Below are 12,599 nucleotides of genomic sequence, written 5' to 3'. Positions count from 1 at the left end.
GTTATTGGAGACTTTGTGTCACTGTCTGTTTCATTGGTAAAACGGACCAAGCTCTCCCACAGTCTTATCTCCAAAAGACACACACCGAGACTATAGATGCGTGCTGCATACAATATCTCTCCTGAGCCTGATGACCTTGCTTCGAAGGATGATGGTAAATGTTCTGTTCCCAATCTTTCACTCCGAGAAACGCCGACGGCATGTCTACGTGCTGGAAAAAAAATTGAATCCTGCAAGGTAACATAGCCCTAGAGTGACTAAGCTCTCCTCTTCGTTTTCGGAGAGGATCAAGGTCGACTCCGGCCGCATGTTCTTGTGGACAAGACCGCACGTGTGGATGAAGCTGACAGCTCGGGCAAGTTGAGTTCCAAGCCCTAAAACACCCGTCGAACTGAACTGCTGGGGTTTCAATAGGCGGTATCTGAGACTTTGAGGGTTCACCATCGGCCATTGGGAGCTTGAACACTCGATGGATGGACGAAATTTTGGCGGTTTGATGGTCTTTTCTCTTCACAACTCCGTAACAGGTGAGAAGTCCGAACCTGCTCGGGTACACCTGTGATAACGTCCGGGCGACACGTTCGGCGTGCAGCCGACCATATTTCTCGCTGTTGTCCAATCCAACCCATCTTCTGGAAGCATAACAGATATTTTCCGTTGTGTATTGCCTCTGATGTTTCGACGAAAGTTCCACGCCGCCACGAGTGTAGTTTTAGACACTGGATCAGTATTGTAATTCCATGATAGTTGGGAATCAATTGCATTATCGGTGACCCGAAATATCATGTACCACGTCAGGTCAAAAAGGCTCTGCCACTGCTCGAGTTCCAGGATAATAGCGTCGTGACTGTCTTGAATAAACGATGCTCACCATTGCTGATAGAAGTAATACCTGGCCACTTTTTGAGGGAGGACTCAACTTTGATAATCGATGTGGATAGAAAACTTTTAGCTTTCTATGGATTCTGCAATGCTCATCACTTAGGGTATGAGCCACCTTCTTGACGAAGTCAACTTGGACGGCGGTCTTATCCCACATCCCTTCGAGAAGACGAAGCTTGTCTAACCGACGCCCATCGGTATCCCGAAAATCTCTGTGTATACGTATTAAACGCCTTCCAGACCTAGATATGGGTGTTGATGTTATTGGATATCTCGGCCCACACGCACTCAATATTGGGGGTATTATCCTTACCGTAGACACAGGTCCGTGTGTTCAATGGCCGCAAGAATCAGTTTTGCTGATACCATTTTGATGCAGTGACGGATTGATTAAGTCCTAGTGTTGCTATCGTCCGTATTTATAATTTTATATAGCGAAGATGCGACCGAATGCGGTTAACTATGCATTCCACATCTCCATCTATGGTTGAAGTGTACAATCGAGTCACATTACGAAAGCGAGCAAGGCTCGATTCTAATTTGGAATCTTGTAGATTTATTGTCTTTGAGCAGGCCGGACGTGCAAAGGCCCTATCTCAAAGCACCCGTGCGTCGGGGAAATGGAGAAGGAGCACAGATATTTCAGACGATGGAAGATGTCATTGATCGATCTCCATTCCAGCTATCACCCTCTGGCCTCGCACGAAACGAACCCAAGGACGAGAGGTATCAGCGTATGTGGGGACCTCAGAAAATGGCTACAGAACACCGACGCGTTGATTTCTGAATGCTCGGACAGCCTCTCACATCCCTTGTCTGGAATCTGCGCCCTTTATGTTGCTAAGGAGGGCAGTATCTTGGTGTCTCCAATGAATGGGGGGTTGCGTCTACCTAACTTCTATTCGTCGGCGACCTGGCAATAACCTCCACTCGACAGGGTGGACTGACAGAAGCTAATCTCACGAGGAATCTGGGGTACTTACACTTACTGTATTCTGCTACGGGACCGCCTCTCCATTCCCCGGCGTATCCAGAGCCGAAGACCTACCCAAGACCCCTCCCCGATCTCGCAGAGCTGCGAGGCTAGAGACAGAAGTGGACGGCAATACGTTCCGACCTCCCCGGATCCGTGTCACGGCACAGGGCCGCTACAGAGCACTGGCGAGGCTGGCAGGGCGCCAGAACAACCGCAGAGGGCCGGAGCCAGCGTGGAATGACCATCACCGCACCAATCGGAGGCAACATGAAGCCGGCAACAAGTCAACCCGGGAATACCCGCGGAGCTAAGAAGAATTCCTTACTAGCTGAGGAATAAGTAAGCAAGATGGATTAGTGCCTATATGTTGAAGCTCTACGTGTGAGACTAGTGAGACCAGTGGGGGCCGAGAGAGCTGAAGGAAAAGCAATATAGGACTTGGCGGGAAGAAAGGGGAGGAGATGAACGCCAGGAGCCTTTTGGAGAGCTGTAGCAAGATGAGAATAGATGATATATAATGAGGACTTAGTCTGGGAGAGGAATTGGCGATTAATAACATTACACACACCCTTAGCCTATTGCTGTTCTATAGAAGCGACGATCGGCCGGAGATCGCTTCCTCGGCCAGCGGCGATATGAAGTTTCACATCACTCTTGGTAAACATGTTTGTCAGCGAGCAACAGCTTCAAGGAGGCTGAGGTTAGGACTAGTCTTTTTTTTTTTTTTTTATTAGCTAACCCTGGTTTTGTGAGAGATACTCTTCACCCTCCTTCGGAATATTCGATTATCCTGGAGCAAAGAGATCCAAGTCCGCGTATAGTTTCTTGGAAGACTTATAATTCCAGCCCGATGGGAAACACGTCTCGGCCCGCTGAGTTGAGACCTAGGATGGCATGGGCAATATCTTTCTAGGAACGTAACTTGCACAGAAAACCACTACTTAGACAAACTATACGACGAGGCGGATGCAAGTGTGTCGATTCTGCTCCGGGAGCGGCGAGATTCTCAATTTGACAACAGAGTGAGCGTTGAACATCATACGAAGTTCTCAATCCACCTCTTTGTTTCCGATGGTACCAAAACATGTGCCACGCACGCACCATTCCAAAGTAGTGGTCAAAGCGCCAACGAAATGTGCCCTCGGGAAGCTTCATAGCCATCCTCCCCTCCTCGGACAAGAGCCGACCTAGCTCGGGTTGCTTCCTTATGGGGCGTAGGTACACCTCCAGAATCGATACATGTCAGAGAGACCGGTCCGGACCTGCACCGGGCGAAACGAAGGTACTGGGCTCTCTAAAGCTGTGTTGCACAGTTTGGTTGTCTACGAAACATCGACACGTTGCACGGGAGGAGCAAACATGTAGCAATGGCCAGGCAATAAGACCTGACCAGCCCTTCTCAAGCGGGTGCGGGCGGTTCAATCACCGACTGTGTTCCCCCTTGCTGCAGAGCCTTAACCTGAGGCAATGGGCTCGATCCGATTGGCCAGCCGTGAAACTGATTTGAGAAGAACATTCCTCAGGCTGGCCTGCCACCATGCAGTACCAGTGCCCGAACATCTTCGGTTCCTCTCACACACAGCACCATTGTGCACGAAGAAGAGAATACTTCGTCCTGAAGCCTGCTCATAGAATGGCACTGGGGCTTTCAGGTGAACAGGGGCCAATTGAGATACTTCGTACGAAGTATTGGGAGATTGCTCCACCACCATTTTTCATTTCCTAATCCGCTCTAGTGTTCAGGGGTCAAGCGAGCTCTTGAAGACCTCTTTTTTTTTTTTTTTTTATTATTATTATCTATATTTCGAGGACCGCCTCCCTTCCACACCTGATCTCCCATCTCTCCGTCAATTGATCCCTTTTTCCGAGCTACCATCAAATTTCCGAGACACGACTGCTTCGTAATGTCCCCACGTATCAAGGTACTCGTGCCCATGTAGGTTCAACAAACACCGCTGGATGGAATGACTTGCCTGTGCACCGGGGGGATGTAAAGTACTTGGGCACGCCGCTCCCCCTTGGAGTCGCGTTTTTGGGAACTTGATTCGTTTCATCTCCGTCACCGGAAGAGTTTTAGCACCGGCGTGGCGTGCCCTTGACTCCAGTCATCTCCATCCACTCCAACGAAGAATGCGCATTCTCAACTCCTGAAGACCTATCACGACCTCACGAGCCCGCAGATAATGAAAAGGAGTCTAGATTGGAAGAGCGCAATCCTTCCGCTTCCCATTCGCAGACCAGTAACGGACTCCCCAGAGTTTAGAACGCGTGGCCCGAAGCGGCAGATTGTTCAATGGCAATGTGTAAGTCTCCATGATGAAGGGCTGTCTCTCGAGCTAAGGCGCTTCACTAACTTGACGCAGTGCGCTTGCGGAAAATCAGGCCTCCCAATCCGCATGGATCCGTGCGATAACTGCGGAACGCCGCGCTGCGCTTACTGTCCAGTAATAAAAGTTAAAGTCCGACCAATATTCATCGAAAGCGACGGCGACGAGAGCGAAGATGTCGAGCCGAGATAGTGCGTTGCACTCTATTCGAAGAGAACCAAGAACCGATCCGGGAATCACGGATGGAGATCTCCAGCCATCTTTCGCATATATCTTTCAAAATATTTTTATTATATTTATTTTGGGGATTATTTATTCAACCTCGGGGTTGCTTTACAGAACAAATGTTTAATATTCTTCGTCGGAGGCGAGGTGTGAGAGAAGGAGGAAGGGGGCAAAAATACTCGGGGCGACATGATAAATGGGGGTCAACTGCGCAGTTAAGCCTGCGACTGGAAAGACAGAACAGGGGTTTCTTTGGTCGCCGTTGGGATAGTGGAATAGACATGTCTAGATATCAATTGCTTTCGCAAAGGGGAGCCTTTCCTCAACATAATAGAGCAGAATATTTTTTGAAGCTCTTGGCAGGGGGTTCGCAATCACAGCTGACAAGAAGCCACCGTGTCCGAAGAAATGACTGGCGGAATACCTCATCAGCTGTCAGACACTTGACAACTCCTGTCGTCCAAATCTGGCAACTCGTTCCGGATGTCACGACACATCTTGGTCGGATCCTCCAAGGCAGCACATGGATGCAGGTTTGCGGTGACCCACCCTTGAGTACCTGCGTAAATGTCATCAACTAGGCCTAGTTGAGCTTGCGGGCCCCGAAGGTCGAAACGGAGCGAGACTGGCGTGGGCCCGCCGGTCCGGGTTGTTGGCATCGGGGCTCAGCGAGCCGATCTTGCCAAGGCCAATCGCTCCTTGGGGAGGACGGAGAGGAAAAGCATTTAGAATTCTTGGGCGGTTGGATTTCTAGGACGACAAAATTGACCCGGGAACTGCTATATTAAGCCTGAGAACGGCAGTCAGCCTACTCAATCCTAATGGCGGTGAGGTTGCGGAGAACGCCGAGCCCCGTTGTTACAGCTCACAGGTTGCGATTATGTTACGGGAGACAAGGAACCGGGGCGTTTATGAATAATGTATGGCTTAAAAAACCTGGTGGACTTGAGTTGAGTCACCGAAAAGCGAGCTTGTGCAGGCTCCAACCACCAACGTGAGAGGTGCCACGATATTTATTTGTGAGGCTTGTACACCGGTGACTGCTTTGAGAAAGCTGAATCGCTGAATCACTGGATCCTCGATGTGCCTGTTGTCCGGCTGCATCGTGCAATGCACAACACGACCTAATTGAACGGGCTCACGAGGGGTTGATGTATGCCAAAGCGCTCGAAAGAGAGACGAATCGTTTCTACCTCGCACCTGTCGGGAGGAGCCTAGTTGGCAAGATTCACCTTGGCCCTTTTTTTTTTTTTTTTTTTTTTTTTTTTTGGGTTCCCATGATATTATTCGCGCTGCACTTCCAGGTCCCTCTCGTCCTCGCCGCCAATGGCCAATGCCGCGTCATATTCTGGCTCCCCGTCATCCAGTCTCCTCATGGCTATGGCTCAAGTGCCCTGTCTGCCACGCTGGCAATATGCTTGCTTCTTTCTATTTGGGCGTTATCTGAGAACTACAGCAGCAGCCAGTCGACTGGCTTACCCCGAGCTGAAGGATATTCCTCTAGGTCCATGACCCCTTCTTCGGGTATAATAGTTGGTGGCGTCCGATCATTGTTAGAAGAGAGGTTACCAGCTCCCACACCCAGTATGGCTAGACACTCCAAAGAGCTACAATAGCGCAATGCACTCGTTACCCTCAAAAGATCAGCCGCAGGTGCGGGTCTTAGGGCCGAATTGTGACGACACAGAACTACCAGAAGAACTACCAGAAAACCAGTCCCTTATCGAAAATCACCGCAAATCCGGATCCGTGGACACCTTCATGAACATCTTTATTGGAGAAGGGATATACTCTCCTACTTATCGTCGCCTTTTCCCCGTCTTGAATGCTTCGTGCCCCGCAGATAATCTCGAAAACCTCTACTTGGGTACAGGTCCGCCTTCCAAGCCTTCCGCAGTTTGGCATGATGATCGGGACTCATTCATGAGGCCTCGATCACACAACGGGTTAAAGACCACCGATGCCTTTCATAAAACCTTACGGCTCAAGGTATGCCGTGGTTATTGTTTTGATTCCGAGTGCAAAAGCCCGAACTTATAGAGTCGGGTAGGTTATCAATCAGAAGGATGAACCTGATGCTGTGATCCGCAGAAGGTGAGTAACCTTATTACGCATCAATGACAGGGAAAGGAACAACCTCTGAACCAGGATTTCAGTCTCATACACACCCCCGATGCCGGAGCCCTAGCGGCCTTGATCTTGACAGTATCTCCGACGCTGGCACCAGTGCTCCGGGAATTTTTATGGTCACATCTGACGGGAGATGCATCAATCCATGTTAACCACACTGTACGCTCACGAAAATGCCCAAGTATACATTTGTAGAGAATTTTGAGTATGGAAAGCTGACGATTTCTTCCCCATAATAGCCTCACAGCCCGCTAGTTTCAATGGTTTTCCATCTGAAATTCCCAGTATGGAGAAAAGTGATAGATATTCGCAAGGATGAGCGAAAGGCCCACAACGGAGTTCCCTTAAGGAAGCGGACTGACCTCAGCTTTCTGGATGAGATCGACGGCAATGAAGCGGTTCTTTACGAAGCACAGGCCTCCTGTGCTGTAACCTACAACCAATTCAAGACGAATTGGGTAGTATGGTCCCTAATTGATGATTGCTTCGAGCCAGAAAACGAGGACAACGAGAGCTCCTTATTACACTACGAGAAGAGTTCTTGTCCTGCTGGCCCGGGAAGCGATCTCGGCGACATATCCATGGATACACTCGAATTGGACGATGCTGGCTGTGTCGATGTAGAGTGTGATCCCCTGACAATCGGTCATTCGCCGGTCGATAAACTTCCCCCCGACCCCAGGGAATATTTCTGCCTCATCTGGAAATATCGTGCAGGCTACATCTGGGAAGAGTGGCATAATACAGTTGATAACTTAGAAAGCAGCATTAACAAACATGTGAGATAACCCCGAATCCTTATTCCCTCTCCCTCGGAAGGTGCCACGGTCATTGTAGAGAATGCCTATCCAGCCATATTTCCTACAAGTTATTGATCTTCAAAGTAATATCAGCCGATTAGAAGCGAGTTGCCTGCTTACACGCATTGTGGTTTAGCTTGAAGCTCCTCACATCCCATCTCTGCACCGGAAGCCAACACCGGCTGATGACGTTGAGAAGAGCGTGGAGTGGATAATACCAGTTATGAAATGCATTTCAAATTTAAGAGATCTTATGGAGGAGAACCTAAAGGAGTGGGAAGCTTTTAAAATCCGTAGCAGCTATCACTTTGAACGCTCCGTCTCGGCGAAACTGGATGCCCTGTTTTCAGAAATTTCAGCAAAATACGACGGACTCCGAAAACTTCAGGACAAGCTAGATCGCATGAAGGCTAAATGTGAAGACTTTCAGAATCAGGTATGTGTGCTACTTCAAAGCCCTCTCTGGGAGTCTGGGATACTATGAGCCATTCACGCTAACATGTGCCCTCCCTCAACTACCAGCTTCACAAAATCAAGGAAACCAATGTGTTTATCCTGCAGCGCTGGACCATGTTTGTTGTAAGTACAGGCGCAACTTTAGATACCATTGAGACTGTTATCTCTCTAATGCACCTCGTCTGGTGTGGGTTTCATAGATTCAATTTACGGCTCCCCCGACTCTCGCCTGCAGTATCATTCAATCCGGAATCATCGCATTCAAGCCCCTAGTCGCATACTTCATTTCCCTTACGCTCTTCTTTGCAGCTATACTCCTTGTGACTCGTCGAGCCTTGGCTTCGGCAGGTTTCAAGATGCCTTGGCAGACATCAACACAGGATGGCAGAAAAAGTACCCATCCAGTGAGTGCTCCGGCTGTTCCGCACTGCCCCAGGAATCCCACGTAGGGCATAGAGCAGCGATTGAGGCTCAAAGCGTGGCATCTGGTAGGCCGGAAATTCCTTTCAGTGGGCTCTGTTTGGGGACCTGCCCTTGGGCAGTTTAGGCAATCCGGCCCTCTGTGGTGTAGGTTCCATCACAGAGAAACACTCCGCATGATCGAATTCCTGCGCTTTTACACAGCCTCCCTGCTCCCAAGCGCACACTTGCACAACTGAAATTCTGGTGTCCTTGAGATGCTGTGGTCATGCGTGCCAACGGCGATGACATCATATGCCTTTTCATCGCCAATCTCCTTTCTCCACGTGGACTGCCGCCGGAGACCACAAGATATAGGCTGTGCTGCCAAGAGCTTGAAGCCTAACGTGCCAATTCTGCAATCGATGTGAAGGCTTCCAAGGACAGGATTGTGATGGACCTGGTCGAAAAAAACCCCGCTTCGCTTGAACATTGGATGGGATCTCGGAAGAGGCCTTCGAAGCACAATACTCCCCATGGAATGCTTGTCGACTCGACCGGGGACAGAATTATCAATCTCCCCATTCGCTAGAGGCTGCAAGAAGTTGGAATTTGAAAAGTTCCGACTGTTAGTGGTGGATTTCAGGCCTATCGCAGGTTGAAAATGCCGCGTCCATCAAGGGAATTAGCACTCACGCTGTCATCTGACCGAATCGACCTGCAGCCTGCTTCTCATTGACGAGAACACAACCAATTGCCAACCACAGGCACAGGGAAGACTGGCTGTACACTACATAACTCTTAATGGGCGCCATGCCCTCCTGGTCGCTGCGGAATTCCTGCCCAACGTGGACAGCCATCTTCTGGAGCCCAACCTTAATGCGTAAGACATGGAAGACATACACACCCCGAGCCTGGTCGGCCACCCGGCACATCTAGTACAAATCGCAAATTCACGATTACTGCTTCAACAGATATTTTGAATATTGCAGCTTTTCGTGGCACTAGCACAGCCACTTTCTCCCTCCCCCCCTTCATTCTCTCTCTCTATGCTAGCAGACATGACGACTGTTTCACCGAACATGACCGCACTCGAAACGCGGCTCGGAAGCCTCGGCCTAGATGCGCCGCTGCCGCAAATCCCCGTGGTGGACGTCCTGAGAAAACCATTAGATATCTACCGCGCACATCTTGCAAGTTTACTAGCAGCTGCTGTCGGTTGTGATGTGTCTGTTGCCTACGCCGCCATAACGTCGAGCACAGACATCACTTTGGGAGACTTGGCGGTCATCCTCCCAAAGCTAAAACTTCCGGCCGCGGATTTTCAGAGCTTGGCCTTTGAAGTTACTAGTAAGGTAATGGATATCTCATGTTCCTGGCTCTCTAGCTCTCTGCTTCCCCACGCTTGTCAAGTTCAGGGCTAATCTAATGTGGTCGGCCGGTTCAACACAGCTCCCAGGATCTCCTTTGCTTCAACTGCCCTATCCAGATGGTGTCCACTTGCGGATTTTCTTTTCTCCGAAGACGCTCCCCCGCTTGCTTCTCCCTTATATCCACGAGAGGGGCCCGATGTATGGCGGTGAGACATGTGATGGTGTCGAAAGCGGCGTCCCCAATTCACCGGGCGCCGTTGGTAGGCGGGTTATTGTCGAATTTTCCTCTCCGAATATTGGGACTGAGTTCACTGCCGATCACTTACGAAGCACTCTTATTGGCGAGTTCATCGCGAGGACTCATGAAGCGATGGGCTGGAATGTGACAAGGCTGAACTACATCGGGGACTGGGGGAAGCATATCGGTCTATTGGCATCCGGATGGCAACGGTTCGGCTCCGAGGACTCGCTCCAGGGAAGCGGTGCATTAGGCAATATCCTCGACGTTTACGCCAAGGCGGTGGCACTATTCAAGCCTGAACAAGAGCTTAGTAGGCAGGCAAAGAACGACGAAGCTGCCAAGGCCGAAATCGAAAGCAAAGGTATCTTCGCCGAGAGGGACGCATTCTTCAAAAAGATGGAAGGCGGAGATGAAGAGGCTCTCGGGCTGTGGAATCGCTGGCGCGAGGTCAGCATCACCCAGTTCAAAGCTTCGTATGACCGACTTGGCATACGGTTTGATGAGTATTCGGGGGAGTCAACGGTGAAACCGGAGACAATGGCCAGCGTAGAGGCTATACTGAAAGAGAAGGGTGTGTGCGAGGAGATTGGTGGGTCTTGGATGATCAACTTCGCTAAGCACGGTGACAAGGGAAAGGGGTTGGGAACGCAGCCACTTCGAGGACGGACTGGATCGACAACGTACCTCCTAAGAGACATCGCTGCCGCTCTCGATCGTGATCAGACATATTCTTTTGACGAAATGATATATGTCGTCAGTGCACGGCAGCAGCTACACTTCCAGCAAGTCTTGATGGCACTGGAGCTTATGGGCCGCGAAGATCTTGCCGCAAGAATCCGACATGTTGGCTTCGGCGGAATCCAGGGGATGCAAACACTGTTGAAGGGGCCCCGCACTCTAGATGCAATAATTCAGTGTGTGAAAGAGTTGGTGCTCGGGAGCTTGGATGATGGAACGGAAGACACGAAAATGCCCGAGGATGCCAAGGTCATTGTTAGTCTTCTAGTCCAGGAGATGTCCACTAGACGGACTCACAGCTACACATTTGATCCGAAGAGAGCAGCGTCCATAGAAGGAGATTTCGGGAAGAGGCTGCAGAACTATTACGCAAAAATATCCTCCACCATCACGGGTTTACAAACCAGTGCAGCCACGAATATGGAAGCGGACTATTCGCTCTTGGAGGACGATATTTATGCAGATATTCTCCGAGTCATGGCTCAATACCCCGATGTTGTCTCCGCTACCTTCAGATCGTTGGAGCCACATGGGATGCTGGCATATCTAACCCGGCTTCTCGATGCCCTCTCTGTTGCGCTGGATGAAGGCGAGGATGCAGAGGCGGGAGGGTCAAGCTCTATGACAAGACAAGCTGGGGAAGGCCCAGAGGCTCGGCGGGCTCAGTTCGAACTTTACGAATGTGCAAAACAAGTTTTGGAGAATGGGATGCGACTACTCGGATTTCCGATCCCGGGCGCTTGATTCAAACCATCGACTTACGATGAGTTATCGAAGCTCTTCTCTCTGCAGTTCATTTGTATATGACCAAACCAGTTTTGAGCGCTGGTGACACTACAAAATTGTACAGTTTATTTGCTTATAAGGCCCGCAATCTCTACCTATAGCCGGTTATATAATCAGTTACATGATGTCTTCTCTAGTTTTACATATAGTACGAGTTGTCGCTAGTTTTTTTCAGTCACACCAAGCATTCAAAGCCTAGAAAATGGAGTTGGATCGCATGTTGTCTTTTTGTAAAGACATCTGTCAGGAGCATATCAGCTCGCGCCATTCTTATTACACGAGCGGCTTCTCAAAAATGAGCACATATGTTTGTTGCCTTATGAAGGAGACCATTGGTTTATTACAACAGCTGATTCAAACATGGTCGCCGACTATGGCTTCCTTTGGAGGATGATCGTGACATGTTAAGAGCCCGCATGTACTATTATTGTCTTAACTCGCTCTGGAGGATGACTAAGAAACGCCGCCAGAACTTGCAGCTCGTCCTGGCCCTCAACGTATAACTATTATATGATTTCGAATGGTGCTGTTTATCCCGCCCTATCGAGTGATATTGTCTAGTGATATCTAGTCGTGGCGGGGCGGTAGAGAAATTTCCCTCGACTATCACCCACTGCATGTCCCGGTCCACAACGTAAATCTGTCTATTGGTGATGAAAAAGCCATCACCTGTGTAACCCAAAGTCAGAACAGCAGAATTATGGGGAGATCAGTTAGTTGATGGCCCTCGTGTGAGACACTGATGCTAAGACCTCATAATGCGTTGCACTTTGGATCTATCATTGGCCAGAAGACTCGAGCTCTGGGGCTCTAACTCGGGAATTGACTAGCCATTTCTCTTTTCCTTCAATAATAATAGATATTTCATTACGATCCTCCGAAACCCTTAAAGTTTGATGATGTTGTGACTTCGAGATCGACCCGACTACCTGTGGAAGATGGAGGGGATTCGTGGTGGTTGCCGTTTGTGGCAAAAGCTGAAGGGTCTTAGTGGATCGTGAATGTGGAGCCCCCCCTTGCTCCTTCCCCCTTGTTGCCTAACTCACATGAACTAATTTACCCCTCAGCTGAAGTCGAGATTATCTTGGTCCCTTGCTTCATTGGCTCTGAGCTGCTTGGAACCAAGGTAAACCCTTCAGAGTGCAGGAGGAGAGGAGAAAATATTGTCAACTCATCGCACGGTCGGTGTCTGTCTTGATGCCTGAGCTGCCAAGAAGCCTACAGTAGCACTAGATCTAGGGACCTCCACATTGCATCTTCAGCCAC

General features: G+C 49.7%; 1 protein-coding gene across 1 annotated transcript; it reads left to right on the top strand.

Annotated features, from left to right (window-relative positions):
* Nucleotides 1-9,277: 9,277 nt before the first annotated feature.
* SAPIO_CDS2771 (Arginyl-tRNA synthetase) lies at nucleotides 9,278-11,291 on the top strand (the record flags this gene model as incomplete). Its single annotated transcript, XM_016785710.1, has 2 exons — nucleotides 9,278-9,545; nucleotides 9,685-11,291. 2 exons carry the CDS (start codon nucleotides 9,278-9,280, stop codon nucleotides 11,289-11,291), a joined length of 1,875 nt encoding a protein of 624 aa, XP_016644492.1.
* Nucleotides 11,292-12,599: the final 1,308 nt, after the last annotated feature.

The sequence above is a fragment of the Scedosporium apiospermum genome, assembly GCF_000732125.1.
Source record: "Scedosporium apiospermum strain IHEM 14462 chromosome Unknown SEQ_SAPIO_0087, whole genome shotgun sequence".
Lineage (NCBI taxonomy): Eukaryota > Fungi > Ascomycota > Sordariomycetes > Microascales > Microascaceae > Scedosporium > Scedosporium apiospermum.
This window is presented reverse-complemented; position numbering and strand designations above follow the sequence as displayed.